This window comes from Argentina silus (genome assembly GCF_951799395.1).
Source record: "Argentina silus genome assembly, chromosome: 1".
NCBI lineage: Eukaryota > Metazoa > Chordata > Actinopteri > Argentiniformes > Argentinidae > Argentina > Argentina silus.
In genome coordinates this window covers 37,551,251-37,577,329 of record NC_139655.1, presented here as the reverse complement: position 1 = coordinate 37,577,329, position 26,079 = coordinate 37,551,251, and the positions used below count along the sequence as shown (strand labels likewise).

Below are 26,079 nucleotides of genomic sequence, written 5' to 3'. Positions count from 1 at the left end.
ATGGTAGTGGGAATGTCAAGATCTAGGGCTGCTTTTCATCCTCTGGACCTGGACGACTCCACATCATTAAGGGAACCGTGAATTCTGAGGGATACCAGGAGATTCATGAACAGAACATCAAGCCATCAGTCAAGGAGCTAAAGCTGGGCTGAAAATGGGTCTTCCATCAAACAATGACCCAAAGCATTCAAGCAAATCTACCAAAGAATGGCTCAGGAAAAAGAAGATTTGTGTTGAGGATTGGCTGAGTCAAAGTCTTGGCCTAAATCCATTCGAGATGCTGTGGCAGGACCTGAAGCGGACAGTTTATGCCAGACACCCCTCAAACCTCACTCAATTGGTTGAGTTCTGTAAGGGGGAGTGGGCAAAAATCCCTCAAAACAGATGTCAGGGACTGATTAGTGGCTATATGAGACGTTTACTCCAAGTCATCACTGTTAATGGAGGTGTCACAAGCTATTGACTGAAGAGGTTCACATATTTTTGCTCACATGAAAACTTTTTTTGTTAAATAAACCACTTTTGTTAAATAAACAATGAAAATATATCATATTTTTTTGTTTGTGTCCTTTATTTTGAATGTATTTATTATGAATTGGGGTTTAGGTAAAGATTTTATAAGATAATTTTTATATTTTATACAAAAATAATGACCATCCTGTAGGGTTCACAAACTTTCAAGCAGCACTGTAGGTCACACAGTTGCATTAGTGTTGGATGGTTCTGTTGTTGGGGTTTGAAAAGTAATAATATTGTATTTAATGTTTTTTAACTTCAGGCAGGGAGCTATATCAGATCCAATTACACCAAACATAATGTATTAGCATTTTCATTAAACTTATTCAAACCTCTAAAGGGTCCTGACTGAAATTAAGTTTATGCAGGTTCAGGCAGGGCACTTTAAGGAGGAGGGCAGCTGGCCGTCAGGTGATGGACAGCTGAACCCACGTATGAAAGAAAGCAAACACATCACATGTTCATGGGACTAGGCACAAAAGAGCTGAGTTATGCAACACTCCACCATGGTTAAATAGTTTTTTTGCCACTGGCTATGCAAGTTAATTTTGGTCATCCCACCCACCGCCCCAGCAGATTTGCTCTGTGTTATACCTACCTACGGGGGTTTGAACATGTTATGAGCTCCCCACCTTGTAATATTGTATTTAATGTTGTTTAACTTCAGGGGGTGTAACGGTGGTTCAAGTAGACCCAAGCGCAGAAAGCAGGCAGGACTCAGAGTTGCAAAATCAAACGTAATCTTTACTTGGTTTATTCATAGGAAAACACAGGTACATTCATGAGAGAAAACTCAAGATCGAACATAGAGTGGTGGACAGGCCAGGCTTATAAAGCTGGGCTTAAACTTGGCACAGGTGTAGCCAATTAACAAAATGAGGTGAATAACAAAAACAATAAAAGAGTCTATGGTGGCCTGTGGAGGCCAGTGGAAGAAGCAGCAGGTTCAGGAGGATTCCTCACAGCGGGGAGCTATATCTGTGTGGAGCCATCCAATTACAGCAAACTGTACTACCATTTTCATATATTGATTCATAAACTTGATGCCATGGGATAAGTATGTCAAATATCTCTTCCCAGTAATCTTGTATCCTGTATGGCACAAAGGTCAGTGTTTTTGACCTGAAATGAAACTGGTATACTGGTCTATTTATACTCAACTTTTTCAGCCATTGATGTTTAATATTAACCAGACAAACAATGTCTTTCTCCTTTTCCAATTTTCCTCTTCCAACTTTGATGTGCTAAGGTATTTATTTATCAGAACCTTCTGACTGAATCTTGTTTTGATATGGAGCTCATACACGTACAATTGGGCTACAAGGCTACAAGGCCCTATTGTACGTGTATGAGCTCCATATCAAAACAAGATTCAGTCAGAAGGTTCTGATAAATAAATACCTTAGCACATCAATCAGTATCATTACATTGTTCAGTAAGCCTACAGCACAGGGGACACGTGATTTCTTGAACACATTTTTCTATCATTTCAGTTCTAATGATTATCTGCATCAAGGAAAGACTTGACACTGGTCCCCAATACATGTCATAGTCTTATCATGAAGCCATATACTCATAAACTGTAGACCAACTGTGTTGGAGTTGTTAGATTCTTCCAACCCTCTCTCCCCCTCAGTTTCTTAAACTAATTCCAATCAAATTAAACCAAACTTGATTTATCAAGTACCATCCACATATTAATGATACATCTAAATCATCTCCCACAACCTCCCTCCAAGGCTGCTGCATTACCAATCAGTCTCCAACTAGGTCTTTTGTGAGACTCCAGATGTTTTAATTGCCTCATCTGGATGTAGACAATGGACCTCTGATTCGGCTACTAGAACACAGCAGGGAATGACCAGGCCTACATGGTAGACAGAGAGAGGTATTTGTTGTCTCTCTATAAAGGGGTAATTATGCTATGTGGGACTTAAATGGAAATGTGTTAGCACAGTAATGTCTCTTATTACCAACATCCCAGGAAACACAGTCAACATTTGCAAACACCAGCCGTTTCTAAAGATGTCATGGTTGATGAAAACCAAACATGTTGACCCCTTGGGTGATGGCACGGCAGCCATTATGCACCAGAGCAGCTGTCAGTGGTGAAGTGAGGAGAGAATCATGTTAATTAGGAATCAGGGGTGATTAGGTTGCCCTCAGCGTTAAAACACCCGCTCTTACAATAAGTGGGATGTAAACCTCCCGATCTAAACCAGGACCTTGGTTTAATTATATAAAAAAAATATTATACAACTTTCATGTGGTGATCAGGGGAGGCTGGTGGAGGTAGAAATCGGAGGAGGGCCTCACTGTAATGCATGGAACGGAATGAGGAATGTTATCAAACATGTGTGCTTCAGAGGCTCATTTAGCTGTAATGACTGTCTTGATTGAGATTAACTTTGCCCTGACCTACTACTGTATATTGCAGTGCAAATGTCCCTGCTTACTGCTTATCATCATGAGTAAGTGCTTTAATAACATGGCCGTGACTGTGCTCTCAGCGACCTTTTTATGCTCAGGCAGCACATTGTAAATTAATGTTCCATATCAAACATTATGTGAACGGCACAGTATTCATGTCTCATACTACTAATACCCTGAGGTCTTTGAGTCACTGGGAACATTAGCTCAATTGCAACCAAAAGATATGATTTGCCGTTTTTTACATTTCGCTTTTTACATCTGGTTACTTATGGTACAGTATGTTCGTTTGGTTCTCGAAAACTCGTAGCTCCCGGTTGGTGATGTCATAATGATGTTGATTTGTATTCAAAGAAATAGCGAAAGTGGACAGAGGATTTTCTCCAACTATGATGAAAGGCACCTATAGTCTGGCCTGTTTAAAGCATCCTCTAAGGGGGCATGTTACGTTATGCCCTATTTGACTAATTTCCGCCTAAAAACCAGACCCAAAAACCAGACCCAAGCTAAACTGCCTGGCACCGCCGCCTCTACGTGGATGCAGCAGTCGCGCTACTTGGTCACGGCTTTTCACTGTCCTGGCGCCCAGCTGGTGGAACGAGCTTCCCCTTGCTGTCATGACTGCAGAGTCACTACCAATCTTCCGCCGTAGATCTTAACTGTCCCTCCTAAAGACTTCTTCATCCCCACTACCCCCCTGTGCAAGTTTCTCTCCTGTAAATAAATTTAAAATAAATAAATAAATACTAATAATAATCTTCCTTTCTTCTTTGTGACTGCCAATAGCCCCTGGTCCAGGCATAAATTATTTTTTCTTATGATGACATGGATAGATGATTCACTTACTTAGTCAAATGTATTTGTTGGAAGTCGCTCTGGATAAAGGCGTCTGCTACATGCCATAAATGTAAATGTAAATGGGAGAAATCAGGATGATCTAATAAGAAGATGAGGCCTAGGTGTACACTCATGTATTAGTCTAATGCTCAAGTCACAGGGGGAATCTTGGTTGCAATCGCGATCATCTCTTTCACACGTGTATCTGATTTAACAAGAGACCAGCGTGTAGTCATCCCTTTCCGAATAGTGGTTGCAATTGCAGTTTTCTTCCTATATATTTATTATGGCATGTGTCCCGCAGACTATGTCCTATCAGATCATGTATCTGCTATGATGAGGTGTTCATGGCCCTGAAAGGAACAAGTACTGACGCTCAAATTCACTCTTACCATATGTGGTGGTTTTACAGTAACAGCAAAGGTACAGCAATCTTTAACCAGATGGATATTTATCAGTGAGACATGGGGGACCCACAGTATAGTCTGACACAAAGACACAGGAGAGACCTGGAGAGATTTCTCTGTTTATCTTATTCTTTTTAAGCCACTTATGATTTCCTAGAAATGATCGACAGAATAGTTCCTGAACATGTTCCTCTACAATTTCACCTTTCCATTTTAATGGTATAGCTGCAATAATATGATTAAACATATACAATGAGTAAACACTACAATGCAGTACTTAGTTTAGTCTGAGTCCGAAATCCCACCTGTTACATATGGGGGAGGTTTCCCAGGCACAGATTAAGCCTTGTCTTGGACTACATACCACTTTCAATACAACATCTCCATATAAAATGCATTTTAGTCTAGGATAAGGCTTAATCTGTGTCCAGGAAACCAGCCCAGGCTGTGTTGCTTCGCAAATGAGGCGCGTTGGCGCAGAGGTCAAATAAGATCAGCACCGTGGACAGCTCCACCGTGGACCCGCGCTCTGCGCCTTGACTGATGGCCACATGTCTGGGTTTCACCGCTTTACAAATGTAGGCCTTTTTAAATGTGCAATCTGGCAAAGCAGATAACACATTTTTCACTAGAATAGAAAACTGTAATATGGTCAATCAAATCTTTTCGCAGGGGGTATGAAAAAAAGTGGTGCGCAGGTTTGTCTGAAAACATTGACTTCAAGATATTGATTTAACGCCTGTTCAGTTATGTAGTTATTAAGTAAAACAAAACAAAAACAGTCACTGTCTCAGTGTTACTGTTGTTCTCATCGTCATTTGAGAGTTCTTTGGGAGCCGTACATTGAATTTACCAAGTTATTATCAGGCTATTGTCACAACGTCAATGTTCGAAGAGCCTACTATTCAACATGTGAAAATTATGAAAGTTGGACTTTGAATTCGTTTCTTACGAGACTGTTATACAAAGCTAAACAAAGCGTCATTGAAGATTGTTTGAGAATTTACTCTACAACCCCTTTCTTCGCCCACCATTCACGTAGAGAGAGGGAGAGAGAGAGAGAGAGAGAGAGAGAGAGAGAATTTAAGAGGAGGGAGGAGCTCTAGAAATATTCCTCGATGCAAAAAGTTTGACCACATATTTCACTCGCCTTCTTGGAATACATGTGTGTAATACCACTTAGCTATTTCACACTTCTCAGTCGCCTAAAGAAAGGAAGGACACTTTTGTAATGAGACCCTTCAGCATCTGAAGACAATTCTCTCTCTTTCCCTGGACAGTGCATGATTGTACCATGAGTGCGGACTGCAACAGCTATTACAGCGCAGATAATGTGTTTGTAGACGGGTTCTCCTGTCCCAAACCTGGGAGCGATGCCGGCTCGGTGTTCTGCTGCGGATTTAACGATATCAAGTACTGCTGTGATGACCCAAACAGCTTCTTTCCTTACGAGCATGGGTATATGTGGTGGCTGAGGTAAAGAATCATGATGGGTCTGGGTTGTCGTCCTTCTCAAAACTGTTTGATGCATATTTTTCCATTTCAGTCTTAGCAATTATTTTGTATCATGCCCATATCTTACGGTATGTCCACAAGAAAAAACTGATTCTTAGATGCTTTGAATTCACACCACAGGCTACAGCATATGATCGATCATGATCATGGTGAGCAGATAGACTTCTGGATCAGGAGAATTGTCGCTTGCATGGAAGTTTTTGGAATTAATGGTTGTCCTATTTACATTGACTATGCTATGGGAAATGAGTTCACCTTCATCAATATCTATTAGCTGCGCCAATATCTGTCTTATCTCTTAAAGGAGCAATCTGGGATTCAAACAAGACAAAGTGGTCTCCCCGCCACTTAAGACAGTGGTAAGACAGTTGTTAATTACAAACAATGAAGTAAAACAAACGTATATGGTGGGTTCTAACGGGTAAGACAGTTGAACTATGGCCATGAGACATTTAACCCTAACCCAATAATCAATAGCTATAGCTATATATTATTATTATTATTATTATTATTATTAAGTCTGAAAATGGATGTACTGTTCCAATACCAGATTGCCACTCTAACCCTCCACTGCCCTCCACTGATTTGGCATTGACAGAAAATCTGTAGTAAGGCAGGGAGATGGATAGTCTTTGTCCTCTATGTTCTCCTGTCAGTGACCAACCATACTATTTAATATTGCTGTTCTTCCTTTTAAGTTCCTCTGCAGTTACCTTCAACAACCCTATGGGCATTTTAGATTGTGTCACAGTTTTGCAACAGTCAAAAACTAACCATACTTGATATTGTACAACGGTTGTGAGAGTATTGTTTTTTAAAAAGTTTTTTTAAAAAACGTCCAAATGCAAATGCTGGAGCTCTACAGCTTTTGCATTGTTGGACTGACATTGTTATTTGATGATTGTTGGAATTAGCAGTTTATTAGGCGTTGTTATATGATGGTTATTTTTCAACATTGACTTACGTTGCTGCATGATTGCAGTTGATCAGACCATAGCACCATTCTTGAAAATAATATATTTTTTAAATGTTGCTTATTTACATTAAACAAAAAAAAACATTAAGTCTAATATTGATGGAACGTGAACTACCTATTCAAATGGATTCTTAGGCACAAAAAAAAAAAAAAGATCTGTTCTCCCCCCCTAATTCACTTATTTGAGCAATTGTGTCATTGATATGATGGCAAATTTGACAATCAGGATTACATTTAGCATTTTACATTCAGGATTATATTTTACATTTGAATTCATTGTATTCACTTTTTGATGTGGATTCAAACTTATAATCTCTTTGCATTGCCTTCCTTTTAAATGTGCACTTTGCATTGCCTTACTTTGTGCACCACCAGGTCAGTGCCGATTTGAAACTACACCCTCATGACTACATATTTGGAAGACCACACATCGGCACTTGCTATAAATTGGCCTGAGCACTCTTGTTTCTCTTGCGTTTCAGTTAGTTTACACTCTAAACATTGATTTAATTGACTTCTAAAGATACAGTATATTTCAACAGCTTCAGTGTTTTCTGCATAGTTGTCTAATGTTGGTGGGATATACTTCTGTTCTATTACATACTGAGGATTAAATATATACAAATGTGATGAGTATACGTTATTAAACCTTGTTACTGTTACTCATATACAGTGGGGGAAATAATTATTTGATCCCCTGCTGATTTTGTTAGTTTGCCCGATTACAAAGAAATGAGCGGTCTATAATTTTTATGGTACTTTTAGTTTAACAAATAGAGACAGAATATCAACAAAGAAGTCCAGAAAAAACACATTATATAAAGTTATAAATTCATTTGCATTTGATCGAAGGAAATAAGTATTTGATCCCCTACAAACCAGCAAGAATTCTGGCTCATACAGACCGGTTATATGCCCATGAGGCACACAGATTACTCCTGTCACTTTAAGAAAGTACTCCTAATCTCTGCTTGTTATGGGTATAAAAGACACCTGTCAATAGAATCAATCTCTTCCATTCCAACCTCTCCACCACCATGGGCAAGACCAAAGAACATTCAAAGGACATCAGGGTAAAAGTTGTAGACCTGCACAAGGCTGGAATGGGCTACAAGAACATCAGCAAGAAGCTTGGTGAGAAGGAGACAACTGTTGGTGCAATTATTAGAAAATGGAAGAAATACAAAATAACCATCAGTCGCCCTCGGCCTGGAGCTCCATGCAAGATCTCGCCTCGTGGGGTAAGGATGATCATGAGAAGGGTGAGGGATCAGCCCAGAACTACACGGGAGGATCTTGGTAATGATCTCAAGGCAGCTGGGACCACAGTCACCAAGAAAACCATTGGTAACACACTACACCGTAACGGATTGAAATCCTGCAGTGCCCGCAAGGTCCCCCTGCTCAAGAAGGCACATGTACAGGCCCATCTGAAGTTTGCCACTGAACACTTAAATAATTCAGAGAAGGCTTGGGAGAAGGTGATGTGGTCAGATGAGACCAAAATTGAACTCTTTGGCATAAATTCGACTCGTCGTGTTTGGAGGGAGAGAAATGCTGAATGCTACAATCCCAAGAACACCATCCCCATCGTCAAACACGGAGGTAGAAACATTATGCTTTGGGGTTGTTTCTCTGCTAAGGGTACAGGACGACTTCACTGCATTGAGGGGCCAATGGACGGGGCCATGTACCGTAAGATCTTGGACGAGAACCTCCTTCCCTCAGCCAGAGCATTGAGGATGGGTCGTGGATGGGTCTTCCAGCATGACAATGACCCAAAACATACGGCCAAGGCAACAAAGGAGTGGCTCAAGAAGAAGCACACTAAGGTCATGGAGTGGCCTAGCTAGTCTCCAGACCTTAATCCTATAGAAAATTTGTGGAGGGAGCTGAAGCTTCGAGTTGCCAAGCAAAAGCCTTGAAACCTTCAGGATTTGGAGAGGATCTGTAAAGAGGAGTGGACCAAAATCCCTCCTCAAACCTGGTGACCAACTACAAGAAACGTCTGACTTCTGTGCTTGCCAACAAGGGTTTCTCCACCAAGTACTAAGTCATGTTTTGCTTGGGGATCAAATACTTATTTCCTTCGATCAAATGCAAATTAATTTATAACTTTATATAATATGTTTTTCTGGACTTTTTTTTTTGATATTCTGTGTCTGTTTGTTAAAATAAAAGTACCATAAAAATTATAGACCGCTCATTTCTTTGTAATCGGGCAAACTAACAAAATCAGCAGGGGATCAAATAATTATTTCCCCCACTGTATACACTCACCGGCCACTTTATAAGGCACACCTGTAAACGTTCTCATGGTGGAGGTGGTGTAATGGTGTAGGGAATGTTTTGTTGGCACACTTTGGGCCCATTAATACCAATCAATTTTCAGAAAACCGGTAATAGGCAACATTTTAAAAACTATTATTTTCAACTGTGAAATGTTAAGAAAACTTTCATTTTCAACCCATGATAAACAATGTAGCACCATTGGATGAACCATAAACCAACATGGTATGATGGTGTTAGCACATTCGATTGTGCACCATTTGGTTTTAACATTGTGCCACAGTTATCAACTCATAGTGATCAACATCCCTTTACATACAGTTATACAATGTTTGGATTTAGACATTGCTGCACCATACCATTTTCCGTTATGACCGATATACAATGATACAACCAAAAAACAATACTAATACAATGTCAGTTTTTCTAAAATGCCCATGGGGAAGGCTATGGTGTGTGACTACAATGCATTCAAATGATGATGTCGAGTCCACTGTGACTTCTGTGGCAAATGATGAAGAATGATGACAGAATGATGCTGGGACTTGATTTTCATTTGGGATTGAGTGAGTGGTGAAGCCTGTTCTCCTGTCTGAGTAAGTCAGTTTAACCTTGTTTCTAGTCAGAGTGCTATTAGGAGTTGTTTGTTTTTCCAGTGGCTATCCAGCCTGAGCAAGTCAAGCCTCTTCTCAAGAAACCAACTCTTGACCTGTCTGCTGTCCATAACTACAGACCGGTATCCCTTCTCTCCTTCTTATCTAAAACCCTTGAACGTGCTGTCTCTAACCAACTGTCTAACTACCTCCTTCAAAACAACTTCCTTGACCCTCACCAATCCGGCTTTAAAGCTGCGCACTCTACTGAAACTGCTCTCCTTGCTGTCACGGAGGCTCTCCACTCTGCTCGAGCTTCCTCCCTCTCCTCTGTTCTCATTCTTCTGGACCTGTCTGCTGCGTTTGACACAGTAAACCACCCAATCCTTCTCTCCACCCTCTCAGAAATGGGCATCTCTGGCTCTGCACTCTCCTGGTTTGCATCCTACCTGGCCGGTCGCTCCTACCAGGTGACGTGGAGAGGATCGCTATCCTCTCCATGACCCTTCACCACTGGTGAGGTGAACATCACAGCGACAGCACGCTCCTGTAGATTCTTCAGAAGGATATGTCCATTCCTCACCAGAGAAGCAGCACAACTTTTGGTCCAAACACTTGTGATCTCTCGCCTTGACTACTGCAATGCACTCTTGGCCGGACTCCCCGCCTCCTCCATCAAGCCTCTGCATCTCATACAGAACGCTGCCACTCGTCTGGTGTTCAATCTCCCCAAATTCTCCCATGTCACGCCCCTCCTCCGCACCCTCCACTGGCTCCCGGTAGCAGCTCGCATCAAATTCAAGACCCTGGTGCTTGCCTACCGGGCGGTAAAGGGAACTGCCCCTCCCTACTTGCAAGCAACGGTTAGCCCCCAAACCCCCAAATCACTCGGCTGCCCGTCTGGCACTGCTGCCTCTACGTGGATGCAGTGGCCGCGCTACTCGGTCACGGCTTTTCACTGTCCTGGTGCCCTGCTGGTGGAATGAGCTTCCCACTACTGTCAGGACTGCAGAGTCACTTCCGATCTTCCGCCGTAGATTGAAAACCCATCTCTACAAGCTACATCTTAACAGTCCCTCCTAAAGACCGCTTCACCCTCACTACCCCCCCTATACTAACCCTAACCCCAACCCCGAGACCTCTTCTCCCCTACTACCCCCCTGTACAAGTTCTCTCCTGCTAATGGCCCCCAGTGCCAATGGCCCCCAGTGTGAGCATTGATTACTTTGTCTTATGACTGTTGGATAGATGATTCACTTACTTAAACAAATGTATTGTTGTAAGTCGCTTTGAATAAAGGTGTCTGCTAAATGCCATAAATATAAATAAAAAATTGTCACTTTCAAACATATGCCAAACAAAAACCCTTGATAGCAAAGAACTATTTTTAACAATTCCAACAGAATTTTATTTTTTTTTAAATGTACTTGAGGAACTCAAGTTGGTAATGGAATAACCTTTAAATCTCCCTAGGTTTTTTATCCAAGCATTTTTTCCCCAAAACTCTCTTTAAAAAAAAAAGATATATCTGAGATATCTGCTAAGATTCAAATATGTCTGCAGAAAGAGTGGGGTGCTAGCTCTCATATGATACCTCGAGTTTGAAAATATACCTTTTGGTTCTTGAGCTACAGTAATAGAATGACTAAATGGGTCTGTCGTGGAAATTCTCCACTGTAGTATTTCAGCAAAGGTGAGATTCAAGAGTCAAAGGTCTTGTTAAGCCACAACATATGTTTTTATTACACTTGCAAGTGGAGAGACACTCTAAACAGAGTTCAGTGAAATCTCTAAAGCAGCACAGCAACTTTCCCTCCTTATAGCAAGGGACAGCCAAGGACAGAGATAGGGAGGTTGGTGGTTGGAGCATACTGTGTCAATAACAGGTGTGTACTGTTACCCACAGTCTACTTCCAACCTTCGCATCCCGTTTTGCCTAGCAACAATACTCAATACAATACATTTCCACAACCTGCCTTACCACAAGGGCCTAGTACATTGTTATAAGCAATATAGCAGTATTCTGTCTAAGCCATTTCTATCAATAATACTTCTATCACAATCCACCCTTTTGACATTTTACCCCTTAATGTTAACAACTTCACAAGCCAAGCTTTATAAGTTAAGCAAAACAGTTACATTTCATTACATTTCAGTTTCATCAGACATTTCATAGTCAGGGAAAAGGAACAAGTTGGGGAATTCAGGCGTGTCCTCTCGCTGTTGGATCATAACCTGAGCTGTCACCCTTGATGCACACATTTTGAGCAATTTTGAAACAGACCATTAAAAAAACAATCATGGCAAACACACCAATCAGCATTTTAACAACAGAAGTTCCCCACGTTCCGAACGTTAATTTAGAGTTGAGAAAGGATCTATGCCATGTGTTTTGTGGAGTTTTTCAGCTCCTTTATGTGTTTATTGTACCAGATTAACCACCTTCTCAGTTGCATCCGAAATATAAGTACAACATTCAGTACTGACCTCCTGGCAAAGCCCTCCTTGTGATGCTAACATCATATCTAATGCCATTCTATTTACTTATTTTAATGGTTGTAAGCATGGCCAGCTGTTGCTAGCAAACAGAGGCCCAGAACAAAGTTACAATACACATTCATACTTTCAAAAACCCCCTCTCCTGCAGGGCGGGTTCTCACACAGTATTATCTGTTATTCATCCCTGACGTATGTGGGGTGATCTGAAAACAATTGGGTCTTGTGAAACAGTTTTAGTCGTAGTTTTTAACACAGTTCACAAGCAAATACTTCTACTTCTATTAGTACCAACATCCACTACATGTTTAACACTAACATGATTGGATACTTAAATGATCAGTATCATCATCATTATTAGCACTTACTAGCATTTCATAGTACAGATATTTATTGAATCATTACATTCAATAAAAATGTGAAATCAGTATGTGTCAGTCCTTTTACTCACAGTCCTGTGTTCTAGTCATAACTTCACAGTCAGGGACGGGATAGAGGTCAGAAACGCAATCCATTTACATTTACATTTATGGCATTTAGCAGACGTCTTTATCCAAAGCGACTTACAACAAATACATTTGTTTAAGTGAATCATCTATCCAACAGTCATCATAAGATAAAGTAATCAATGCTCAGACCAGGCTCATAGGCAGTCACAATGCTAGAAGAAGGATATTTTTTATTTATTATTAACAAGAGAGAAACTTGTATAGGGGGGAAGAGAACTAAATGCTACTCTACATCAGCAAGAAAAGGGAGATAGTGCTGGACTTGGGTCCCCCTGTCTCCTGTTTCCATCCAGGCAGAGGACGTGGAGGTGCTCCAGAGCTATAAGTACCTGGGGGTGCACCTGGACTATAAACTGGACTTGTACAGAGGGGTTGTGGGGGTGAATAGGTCTTTAGGAGGGACCGTTAAGATGTAGCCTGAAGAGATGGGTCTTCAGTCTACGGCGGAAGATTGGTAGTGACAGTCATGACAGCAGTGGGAAGCTCATGCCACTAGCGGGGCACCAGGACAGTGAAAAGCCGTGACCGAGTAGTGCGGCTGCTGCATCCACGTAGAGGCGGTGGTGCCAGACGGGCAGCCGAGGTGGATGAGCAGAGTGATCGGGCAGGGGTTTGGGGGCTGACCATTGCTTGCAAGTAGGGAGGGGCTGTTCCCTTTGCCGCTGTAGGCGAGTACCAGGGTCTTGAATATGATGCGAGCTGCTACCGGGAGCCAGTGAAGGGTGCGGAGGAGGGGCGTGACATGGGATAATTTGGGGAGATTGAACACCAGACGGGCAGCAGCGTTCAGGGTGAGCTGCAGAGGCCTGATGGTGGAGGTGGGGAGACCGGCCAAGAGTGCGTTGCAGTAGTCAAGGCGAGAGATCACAAGTGTTTGGACCAAAAGTTGTGCTGCTTCTCTGGTGAGGAATGGACGTATCCTTCTGATGTTGTAGAGGAAGAATCTACAGGAGCATGGGAGGAGGTCACAGTAGAGTTCTCAATTGTGATGGAGAAGTCTTTGAGAGGGCAGACTTTCCCTAGGAGGAAGAGCAGCTCAGTCTTGTTAAGGTTGAGCTTGAGGTGGTGGGCTGACATCTAAGCAGTATTTTGAAAAAAAAATGTGTGAGTATATCGGGAAGCCTTGCGTGTACCAGTACCTATTTACAATATCCATCATCCCCCCTTTTAACACATGATCTTTCCCATGTGACAACACAGCATAAAAATAAAACAAATAAGACACTTTGATTAACACAGGTTACCATTCGTCGCCAACCTAAACCTTATTTACATAGGTTGCCCCAGCACTTTGCCACTGTGCTGTCTCTCTTTGTGAGGCTTTTACTCTATCAGCTTAGTGAGTGAGACGGCCGGGGTTATTTGTGTCATTTGCAGTGCTGTATGTGCTGTAGATTGAGCGGCTGCCTTAGCAGTTCCGCTCTGTGATTACCCAATGAAAATCTTTTCCATTTGTGTGTGATAAATGTGATAAACGTTTAATGTGTATTGACTGTCTGTGTAAATTGTTACTCTTTTACTTCCCCTAATACACAAGCCTGTGTTAATGCAAAGAGTTCAGCTGCATAGGCGGAGAGATGGTGAGATCAGTCACCATTGCATAACCCACATTATTCAGAGAGGATATTAAGCACTTGGATGCAGACCCATCTACATAATAAATCACATCGCTGTTTTCTAATGGTTCATCTGATGAATCTTGCCTAGGTGTACATTGTTGGTTTATTGCTGCTAAACAGTCATGGGGCTCCCCATCCTCCTCTGTGGGGAGAAATGTAGCTGGATTGAGGGCTGTGCATCTTACAACAGTAACATTTGGGAGAGATAGCGGAATGTTGTGGTAGTGGAGGAACCTTGCCCCCGACAGATGGCTGGTCTTGTGTTGTAATAATATTGATGCTACAGAGTGTGGCACTCTGACTTCTAATGGCTGACAACACACGAGCGGCTGCTTCTGCTTCACTGCTTCTGCTGCAACTGCTACTGCTTTTAGACAATGGGAAAGTCCTTAAACTACAGCATCAAGTTTGTAAGAGATGTATGCTATAGGGCGTAATCTATCATCGTGTTTTTGCATCAGTACAGAGGACATAAAACCACCTTTCTCACATACAGCCTGGATTAATTTCTTATTTGGGTCAGGCAATCCTAAGGTCGGGCCCCCTGTTAACATAGTTTTGAGTTTATTGAAACAATCTTCCCCTTCTGTTGTCCATTTAACCTTATCTGCAGAGACTACTTTTTTTGGCCATGTGCAATGGTGTGGAGAGGCTGTACTAATTCAGCATATTCAGGGACCCATTGTCTGCAGAAACATGTCATGCCAAGAAAAGACATGAAGTGCTTTTTCATCACTAGTTTAGGTATTTTGGTTTATTGCCTCCACCCTGTCTATTTTTCCCTTTGTATGTAAGTTTAGCAACATAATTAGATTAATTACATTTATAGTTTATAAAATGCACTACCCAAACAACACTAAATTGTCATTTCATGTCATGCACAACAATGTTATCATGTTAAAATATTTTTTGTTGCAGTTGTATTCAGTGATGTGGAATTTTAACAGGATATTTATTAGAGTGCCTTCAGAAAGTATTCAGACTCCTTCACTTTTTCCACATTTTCTTTTGTTATAGACTCAATTATAATATATGGATTAAATTAAAATAATTTGTCACACACAATACCCCATAATGACAGCAAAAATAGGTTTTTAGAAATGTCAGTAAATGTATTGAAATTGAAATATAGAAATACCTCATGTACATAAGTATTCAGACCTTTTGCTATGACACTCTTAAAATTAGCTAAAATTCTAAAATGTCATCAACAAATCACTCAATAAGATGAACTGAGTCCATCTTAATGCAAGGATAATAGTTCATGTAATTTTGGAATTATTATATTTGTTTTTATAGGGCCTCGTACATTGTTATAATCAATATAGCAATATTCTGTCTAAAACATTTCTAGCAATAATATTTATATCACAGGTCCCCTACATAAATGCATCATATCTGGATTCGAATGTCGTTCTGTCCATGATGATGTAGCTAAAATAGCTGCCATTAAGGTAACAATTTTACCTTTGAGGTTCTGGTCATGGAGTCTGTGCGCAAAAACAGGCAAAATCCTCTATTATACACTGTTTTGTCCTTGTAACTATCTATAGGCCGCCTGGGCCATATGTAAACTTTCCTGTTGAATTTAGTGATTTTTTTTGTCAAATCTTGTGATTACAACACATAAAATCCTGATTATAGGTGATTTTAACATTCACATTGGAAACCTTGCAGACCTGCTACTCACTCTCATAAGCACATATTAGATCTCATCTTAGCTTGTGGTTTTGATGTTACTGATGTATTAGTCTCCCCCCAAAACCCTGCATTGTCTGATCATTTCCTCATAACCTACATACTTTCATAAACACGCTCTCTTAAAAAAAAACTGCCTAGAACTGTTATTAATTATTCTTTAAAACCTGAGACTTCACATACATTTGCCTGTGGTATTCAGAGCACACACAATGGAACAAATCAATGTTGGAAGTGTTCCATCTTATACAAGCTTGCACTCATAACTTGCACTCATATCTGCCAGATCATCCTATCTTTCCCATCTCATTGAAGACTTTCAGAGACAGAATACATATGGCTACCCCTCTATAGTAGTACACTGATGCCTCATCTCTGCGGACACACCATGAACCAGGCCTATTTTTTTATACTGTTGATCACCAGACTCTATTACTAAGATACTAGGAAACTATGTTGGCCTTCATGGTGAGAAACACACATTTATCATCAGTACACTGGCTACAATGCTGGACTGCTTGCTGCCCACCCTCATAACAATGAATACAGCTGGATGCAGGGCTTTTTCTTATCGAGCACGACCTCTGTGGAATTAAGGGAGGTCCGAGACAGTTACAATGTTTAAGTCCAACTTCAAGACTTACCTTCCATGTAGCAACTCTCCCTCCCTCATTACCATTGTCATTATTTCACTGCATTAATCATGTTTTATTCCATATTATATGTCTTTGTAAAGTGTGTTGAGATGTGTGTTGAGACACCTGTATGAAATGCACTTTAAATACAGTTTGATTTGATTTGTATTATGTATTATTTGATCAAAAGCAGTCATTAAGGCAGTGGTTCTCAAACTTTTTCTGTCAGGCCCCCCTTTGGAGGAAATATTTTTTGGGGGCCCCCCCTCGCCCCAACAAAAGAGTCATGAAATGGGTCTCATTATTTTTCAAAAACAAAGAAAAATACAATACAATCACTTCGCCTGAAAAGTAATAATTAAAGTTCGCTAGATTACTACACGAGTCTATGTACTATTTCTCAAAAGTACTTATAATATAACTCAATAACTATTCTCCATTAGTCATAAAAAGGTGCTTTATAAAATATCAAGTGCAGCCTCTTAGCATGCTATATTTGTCAATATGCAATATGTACTTCAATAACTCAATAACTATTCTCCATTAGTCTTTATAGAAAAATGAAGAAAAAAGTGCTTTAGAAAATATAAAGGGCAGCCTCTCAACATGCTACATCTGTCAATATGTACTTAAATAACTCAAAAACTATTCTCCATTAGGCTTTATAAAAAAAAGAAGAAGCCCCAACATCTGTCAATAACAGTGCTCTGTAAGTCTGTGTTTCAAAACTAGAGGGAAATAATGAAACAGTCTTTGGGGGGGGGGGGCGCCCCACACTGTGAGAAACCTGCATTAAGGTAATAATGTATTCTTTTATCAATGTCGATATAACATATAAAAAGGGAAATTGATAAAATCTCACAACACAAGAAACATAAATCTGCTTTTGAAACTCTTAATTGAATGTGATTTAAATCAATGACATTTGTTTGTAGTTTTAAGTGTATTTTCCTTCATTACAGTGTACCGAAAGAAAATAGCCTACACTTTTGGCAGCAACAAACTGATTTTGATCAAATAAAATACAAGGATGTTGACGCAGTGGTTTGTAACTAATGCTGTATGATTCTCTATGAAAGGAGTTCTACATGGAAACCAAAAGTGTTCATTAAAGGACTCTCTCACAGGGACAGCCAAAGAACCCTTTTAGGTTCTGTACAAGTTGTACAATAAGTAAATGTAGCCAATTCAATTTCGGTAGTTCCGCTACCAATTTGATTTGGTCATTCTGTTACCGATTTGACCAGTTTTAATCACTGGCCAGTTTTAATCACTTATAATAATAATAATTCATAAACTAAATCGACATCAGTAAAAAACTGATACACTTAACTGGTTATTGGTAACAGAATGACCCGGAGACTGGGCAATGATCCTTAAACTTACAGAAGCCAAACCATTTCCAAAAAATTAAATACCCCCCCCCCCCCCTCTCTCTCTCTCTCTCAGTTTTGGAGCCCTCATAGGTCTGTCCATCGCAGCTGTGGTCCTCCTGGCCTTCCTCATCACCGTGTGTGTTCTCTGTTACCTTTTCATCGCCACCAAGCCCAGTCGTCTTGACAATGGCCTACCACTGAGAGCACCAGGTACCGGGTCTCATTGATGAGCATGTCTCATTGTAATCGATAAAGTAATCGATAAAATGTTACCTCTGGCTGGCTAACAACTACAGCTAGCTGTAGTTAGCTGGCTGGCTACGAGCTGGATTAAAAGTGTTGACATCAATAATCTGTGTCATTTTATTGTGTGTGTGTGTGTGTGTGTGTGTGTGTGTGTGTGTGTGTGTGTGTGTGTGTCTGTGTGTGTGTCTACTGGTATTCTAGGATCAGATCCCAGTGAGGGACCCAGTCATTCTGGACCGGCCCCTGCCACCGGTCCACAGGGCTTCAGGAAACACTTCCTCAGCAGGAAGCTGGACTGTGACAACCAACCGCCAGACCCAGAGCATCTCTTCCAGAGGTGCTTCATGGCAAGCGTCACCACGGTGACAATGGAGGGCCCTTCGTAGGGTGCTTAGTCGGGACCTCAAGGTTGCCAGATGTCCACTTGTCCTGGTGTTAGAGTAAAGAGGACCACCACTATCAGTAGAAGGTCCCCGACCCTAAATGACATAACAAACATTTGTATGAGCATACCTGGATGGAGTAGCTGTGCGTTTAGCATGATGGAAATCCAAGAACTCCAAGAACCAAACTGGTACCATGGCTCTGGAGACTTGTCCAGTTTTGTATGAACATACATTGTGTTCCACTGTTGTTGGGTGGATGGATGAAAATGGCTGTTTCTCTACTCCATGACAATGAACGTGAGGTCAGCAGTCAAGGGCACCCGTCTCAGATGAGTCCTGAATGGAAATGTTCATCAGGAAGTATTTAGGATTGTACTGTAGTTGTGGCCACCATCATTGTCTGTGATTCTGTTTTTAATTGTATTGAATTTGTATGTGAAGAATGTGTATTTACTTAAAAATTACTAAATGTGTACGCATTATGTGTGACAGACACATAACATTGCAAACCGCATGCCTTCAATGGTTTCATCATTACTTTAAAGTGCCCTTGTTTTTGTTTGCTGTTTTTGGTGGGGATTCAATTATACTGTGTGTCATTGGCCTTGGTTACACTTGTTAGTAACAAGCTGTCTGTATCCAGATCATGCATTTTGAATGTGCACTGATTTTAAGACTTTACCTAATGTGTTCTTACATCATTATGTTGTGTCAACATTAGTACTGACATACAAACTGTTATGAAAAAAAACATTTAAAAAAAAGTATAATTCTTTCAGAATCATGCCCCAAAACAGAGTTATGTCAGCTGTCATAGGTGCAAGATTCCAGGTTATAAACGGTCATGTTATGTCAGTGCTCAAGTTGGCATTATCAGACAGTAAAAACTCATGTTCTCAAAAGGTTATCAAACATCTGTCTATTGAGTGCACTTCACCTGAGCACACCACACATTAAAATGAACTTAAAATGCATCCCAAACCCTAACCCTATTCCATTTTCACATAGCCTATACAGTGGCCATACTGTACTTTGAATAATGTCAATAACTGTCATCTATTTATGCATATTTGCATCCATTCATTTATTTATAGTATCTTGATTCATACATGACCAGATGTTATCTGGTTTTAGAAGTATTGAAAACACACGAGCATAAAAGCGATTGGTGTGGAGGAATGGGTGAAACACATTTAGCTGACGCTTTTATGCAAAGCCTACATTGCAGTGAGTGCATACATTTTTTAGTATACATGGTCCCAATGGGAATCCAACCCACAACCTAGCGTTGCTAGGCACATGCTTTACCACCTGAGCCAGAGAGGATCACCATTCAAAGATATTTACAGTATGTGAGCAGTGAGTGCCTACATGTGTTGAATGCATATACTCATTTATAAATTCAAGTGTGCAAGCGCAGTCAATACAAACCAACCTCCATTTCATATTGACATGAATACTGAGTGTGAGTGACTGTATGACAGATATAGGCAATCTAGCCCGAAAGGTCTGCCAGCAGGGTTTTATTTAGATATGAGTAGCCTGGGGTGTCAAAACCCCAGAGGGAGAAGAAAGGACATGCAGCGACTGAAGCTCCCAAGGCCACTGCCTGCCCCTGCAATATAATGGGAGATTGATTGGGATAAATAGTGCAGGCACAATTGCACATGTCAACTTACTGCCCCCTATTGGTCATAAGCCTAAACTGAAATTTTTTTGCTATATAGATATGAAATGCAATTCATACCACTTGCAGTAAAATATATTTATCTGATTGCCAAACGAAAAGAAGCACAAGTTTTACACAAGACGTGTTGAAAAAGTGTTGTGTTTTACACAAGACGTGATAAAAAATTAAATTATTAAATTATTATTAAGCTATATTTTTGCTTTGAAATTGAAGCAAAATAGTAAAAATTGCCATATCCCCACTTTTGACAAGGACACATTTCATCCACTCTTGACTTAACTACCTGAACATTCTTGAACCTTTGACTGAATAGAGGAAGTGACATATCAATGACAAACCAAGTCATGAAGTTACCAAGTAACTGATTAACCTCTTCAGGGTACGATCAAGGCAGGGTGTCACCTCCATGAACCTTTGCACAACATGTCTCCATGCAATGTTTAAGAGCTAAACAGAGAGACACAAATACCTGGCAATCTTCAGAGCTGCAGTTTGTAATCCACCTGATTATCAACAGCCATTGTCCACATCAGGTATGTAGGCCTACTGTAAGAAATATGTTAATATCAATATGAAGAGATAACAATATTGTTGAGTAAAGTAAGTTATACAGAATGAAGTGGTCATATGACCACATTGGTTGACACAGTAATGGCTTGTTGTACGTTGTATCACGAGACCCAACAATGACATGCATTTCATTTTCATTATGGTATTTGTGATTGAGGTGATAATTAATGATAATTGATGATAATTAACTGAACAAGCCCGATAACAATCGTGACTAGTATTAATATAATGTCAATGTGGTTGGAAATGGTTGATAAGTCACTTTTCAACTTGGCTGGGAGTTGACATTGAGACTTTATTGTGTCAGTCATGTTAATTGTCATATTATTACATCAGATTTTTATGAAAAGGTACAGTTCATGGTATAAAAGTGTTTTTTTCAGCTTTTTGAATTGAGATAAGGGCTGTATCAAGTAAATAGCTGAGCTGAGGTGTATGTATGTTTGCAGAATAAAGTTCAAGACAGTCCTCAGCCAGTCTCTCAGTGTGTCTAATCCAGGGCCAAGAGAAAGAAGATCAGGGCAGGTGAGTAGGTTCATTAAAACAGTTTCTACATACTAGGACCTACAGTAAAGCATCAAGACTGGAATCCAATGTAACTGAACAAGGGCAAGGCAGCATTGTCTTCGATATCAGACATTCCAGTCAATGAAAATAGGTAAATTAATTCGATTTCAAACTTTTCTTTTTATCGAAGCACAAATGGTTTATGAATACTGTAGCTTCTAAATTGTTAGGGTGGGTGGTAGTGTGGTGGACCCAAGTGCGGAGAGATACTCAGACAGCAGCGTTCAGTCGTGTTAAAACGGGGGTTTTAATATAGCAACGGTAGGGAGTGGGGAACAAACAAACACGGGGACCAAACGCTAAAACAAGGTTGGAGAAAACAAGCTCCGTATAAATAATGTACACACTTAACAAGTGGTAGGCCTAGAATAAATCGAACGGGAATCACAGGGATAACGATACAGGCAGACAGACAGGGTACTCACTACAGACGGGGAGAATCTCGGATGAAGATATGGGGAACACACCGGCTATTTATTCAAACAGGGGACAGAACACACAGGTGATATGATTTAAGGTAGATTGGGAGGCACTGACCCGTATAGCCAGAGGGGGGCGCCAGAGTCACCAGAAAGCAACCTCAGGCGTGACACTAAATGTTGATCAAGTGATCTTGTCTTTTGATTCTCTTAAATCTTCTATTGTTTCTGCAGGAGAGATATGGGACCCTTGGGCTGCAGTGCTATGGTAGTTGTTTGTTTCTGGGGAGCGCTTAATGCAGGAGCACATCCCTCTGAATTTGCCCTGCATGGAGAAAACAAAGGATCTCAGAGAAGACTCCTGATGGAGGAGGCAGCTACCACTGAGGCAGATAAAAATACCTTAAATGGTGGTAAGTTAACAAGTTGGGTTGTCATTCCACTGTTTACTACCTCTGTCAACTGCCAGATTCATGCTTTTCATTCTACACGTTTAAACATGGTATCAGTTTTCACTGAAATGGCATTCCACATCTTGACATTTCAGCTTGGAGTTTTGGTATTGTTTATTAATGACAGGGTAGATTCAGAATGAGTGGAATAACCACATATTCCTCATAATCACACAAAGACATCCTCTGACTCTCCACCCCGTTCCCTCTCACCTGCCTCTCACAGTTGAAGACGGTAACTTCCACACGTGGCCCTACCTGGCCGCCGCCCTGGCCTCAGCCCTCACTATCTCACTGTTCATCGTGGTGGCCGTGAAGTGCCGGCTCTTCCACCGCTACCTGGCCAGCTACCGGCACTTCCTGCTGCCCGAGGGGGACATGGCCAGCCAGTACAGCCCAGAGGAGGAGACCTACCATGGGCATGACATGGTGGGCAGAGGGCGGGGGCACATCCAACGCCAGGTTGATGATGATGACGACGGCTTCATAGAGGACAACTACATCCAGGCTAGCGAGAGGGAGAGGGCAGAGAGCCACGAGAAGGAGGAGGAGGAGGAGGAGGGGGAGGGGCTGGAGGACAGTGATGACGATCTCCAGTTCACCATTGGCTGATAGAAGAGTAGAAGAGACTGCTGGAGAGAATATGCTTACCTTCGGCTGAGTGACTAAGTGGAGGTTTCATTGAGAAGATGAGCTATTGATTTCACACATATGACATGAATGAAAGGAGAGAGAATAGAAGGAGTCACTCTGAAGGAATGTAAAGGAAGCACTTTTAGCTCCAATGAAAGGCACTAATGGAGACCAATTGTCAGCATAATAATGAATATATAACTGATATTATATATATATATAAGATACTGTTTGATGTTCTATGATTTTAATTTTCTCAACACACAATGCTACTGATCTATCTGTAAAACATAAAACATCATGGAGTTTTTGGATGTATATGTACTATGTTTGTCTTATGAATTTTATTTTTATTTTATTTTGTGTTAACTTTAAATGATGTTTAAGATCCATTCAATAGGTGATATTTATGTACTTATACATAATGCTTATATGAAATGGTTGACATTGATTGATTTGATTACTGTATTACTGTATTACAACCTACTTAGTAAATAATATCTTGAAAATGTCCTTGAGAAATAGATTACATTACTGAAAATGAAACCTCAGTCATATCATTAGCTAATTTTCATAGCATAATGATGAAGATGGCAAGTCATATTTTTCTGCCAAAAGCCTGTTTTCACTGAGTCACTGTCTCTCAACGTTGTCCTCAAAAGCAGCAGAGAACACAAACTATACAGCCAAGAGATTGAACAAGAATCATCATCATATTAATAAAAAAATGATGTTATAGTCTACACTATACTCTCTCATTGTCTCATTAAACTAAAAAAGAGAGTCCAACACACAAGCCATGAGACAATAGGCTTGTTGTGGCTTGTTGGGAGTCCCTGTTGGTGCCAACGTCTCTCACACACGGCCCAGCCTCAGAGTGACGGGAACGTTACGTGACATTAATAGAAACAATGGCAAGCCTGACTGAGGGACTCAGGGTCAGGTGTGTGTGTGTGTGTGTGTGTGTGTGTGTGTGTGTGTGTGTGTGTGTGTGTGTGTATTGGGGTCTGGTGACACCCTGTACAGCCTAGTTAGTCCCATAACTCCAGGGACACACAGTCATCTGCGGTGAGCATTAGTCAACAGGATGACAGAGTGCCAGCAGCAGCAGAAGCACTCTGTTACCAGTTGAGTAGGTCAAGGAAGGAGAGGCATGGTATTCTCTCAATGAGGAAGGGAATGTACGATAGGGATATCCCTCTTCCTCTCGCGTCTTCATCTCCTTCATCAACCACTCTCTCCTCCCCTCTCCTTTTTCCTTCATTCCTCCTCTCCTCCTCAGATGAGGCTGGTCCTGCTGCAGGTGGATTCTCTCGCCGCCTGGCTCGCCTGCGCTGACACCGTCAACACTCTGACCGCTCTGTCTCTCAGTCTCCCTGCCCCTCCCCTCCTCCTCCTCCTCCTCCTCTCCGCCCTCCTCCTCTCTCTCCTCTCCCGGAGGTAGACCAGCGCAGCGTCCCCGGCCACAGCCAGAGCCGTTGCCCCCCCGGCCCCCAGCAGAACCAGCCCAGACAGGAACATGTCTCTGTGGACCCCCCCGGGCCCATGGAGCCCGCTGGCCAGCGCCACGTACAGCAGAACCCCGCCGCAGAGCACCAGCGCCAGCCCTGTGACCAGGATCAGCACGGGGTCTGCCTGTCCGCCACTCTTCAGCTGCTCGATACGCCGGCGGCTGCGAACACAGTTCATGTCCTGAACGGCGGAGCTGAAGAGCTGTTTGAGCAGCACGGCCAGGGCCAGGAGGCAGAGGGTGGCCCCCAGCCCCAGGCGCCACTCTCCAGACAGGCTGGTGTTGGTAGTGGAGAGGAGGCCCACGCCGCCCAGCCCCAGACTCAGGACCAGGCTCACCGAGGCGCAGTAGCACAGCAGGGAACGCCGCGGATCACGGAACCACCACAGCTCCACCTGCTCGTCCAGCACGCGCTGCTGGATCAGGCTGGGGTCCGGGCGCACGTGGGGGGGTCTGGGCTGCCCAGGGGGTGAGAACTCCATCTCAGACATGATGATGTCTGACTGACCCCCCCTCCTCTCTCACTCTTAGACCGGTCCGCTGTCAGATTGATACCTGAGAGAGTTTAAAATAGCCTGACTTACTGGTGCTATATGAACTACGCTTGTGTAAATATATGCTGGATGCCTCTCCTATTTTGTGCACAATCTCATTTACCGTTGATAAAAAGTTAAAAAAAAACTGTAAAAATCAACAACAATCAACATAATACTGTATGTGTTTAAAATCATGTTCATGTTAAAATCATGTTCTCTAGACTTGCTCTTTGCGTATGTGTATGAATGCAGGTCGGTCACTTACTCAGTCAAGACAGACGCTGCTGTTCCTCTCACCCTGGTCCAGCCAGCCCATGTGTTTACCCTCCTGTCAGAGGGCCATGATGGACACACATTCTACAGCTCTCCCTGGACTCTGGCTAACACCATCCATGATCACCAAGCTGTGCGTTCCCAGGGCACTAGAGAAGTCATCTGGACAGTCAACCAGACAGTTCTATGGTCAAAGTGCAGGAACTTTGACAGCATGATTGTGGTGATGTAGAAATCCTCGGTAGTGGGAGAGTCCACTCCTGAGGGAGATCCTGCTGGTGACGACTAGTCCTCCTGGGCATAAAGGTCGGCCTTATCCCCTCTTCAGCTAGCTGGGGTAGGCTCCAGTACAATCTCTCTCTCTCTCTTTCAGAGTGTGATGTGGTCATTGTCAAGGCAGCAGAGTCAGAGATGACACACACACACACACACACACACACAGAAGGTGGGATTCTGGGACAATGGTCATGAGTGGTGATGATAGTGTTGTTGGTGGTGGTGGTCAGGTGGGCAGCCAGGAGATGTGTGCTTGGCTCAGCCACCAGATGGCCAGTCTGATGACACAGTGCCACAGTGACTGAGGGATCTGACTCACTCTCACCCATTCCACAGGGACAATGAGAGAGGACACCCCCCCCTTCTCACAAGGGAATCTCCATCTCGTCTTAAAGTCAAGAAAAACACACACACACACACACACACTTCACACACAAAAGCGGTGGGAATAGGGGACAAGATGAGTGTTTGTTAACATGGGGGTGGGATGGGTGACATGTTCCAGTGCTTTGCAGTGTGATAGTATAAGAGACAATGCCTATCTATAGGCTGAGGAACACAACAACTGAGCTGGAGAGGTTTGTGTGTGTGTGTGTGTGGGGGGGGGGTCGGTGATGTCAGTGTC

The 26,079-nt window shown here is 42.0% G+C and overlaps 2 protein-coding genes across 2 annotated transcripts; one reads left to right on the top strand and one right to left on the bottom strand.

Annotated features, from left to right (window-relative positions):
• Positions 1-5,484: 5,484 nt before the first annotated feature.
• On the top strand, positions 5,485-18,528 carry LOC310803356 (protein shisa-like-2A; the record flags this gene model as incomplete). Its single annotated transcript, XM_083668093.1, has 3 exons — positions 5,485-5,666; positions 17,970-18,106; positions 18,344-18,528. 3 exons carry the CDS (start codon positions 5,485-5,487, stop codon positions 18,526-18,528), a joined length of 504 nt encoding a protein of 167 aa, XP_083524219.1.
• Positions 18,529-24,137: 5,609 nt separating this feature from the next.
• Positions 24,138-24,860, bottom strand: LOC310820317 (transmembrane protein 125-like; the record flags this gene model as incomplete). Its single annotated transcript, XM_083691899.1, has 1 exon — positions 24,138-24,860. The coding sequence occupies one exon, from the start codon at positions 24,858-24,860 to the stop codon at positions 24,138-24,140; it is 723 nt and encodes a 240-aa protein (XP_083548025.1).
• Positions 24,861-26,079: the final 1,219 nt, after the last annotated feature.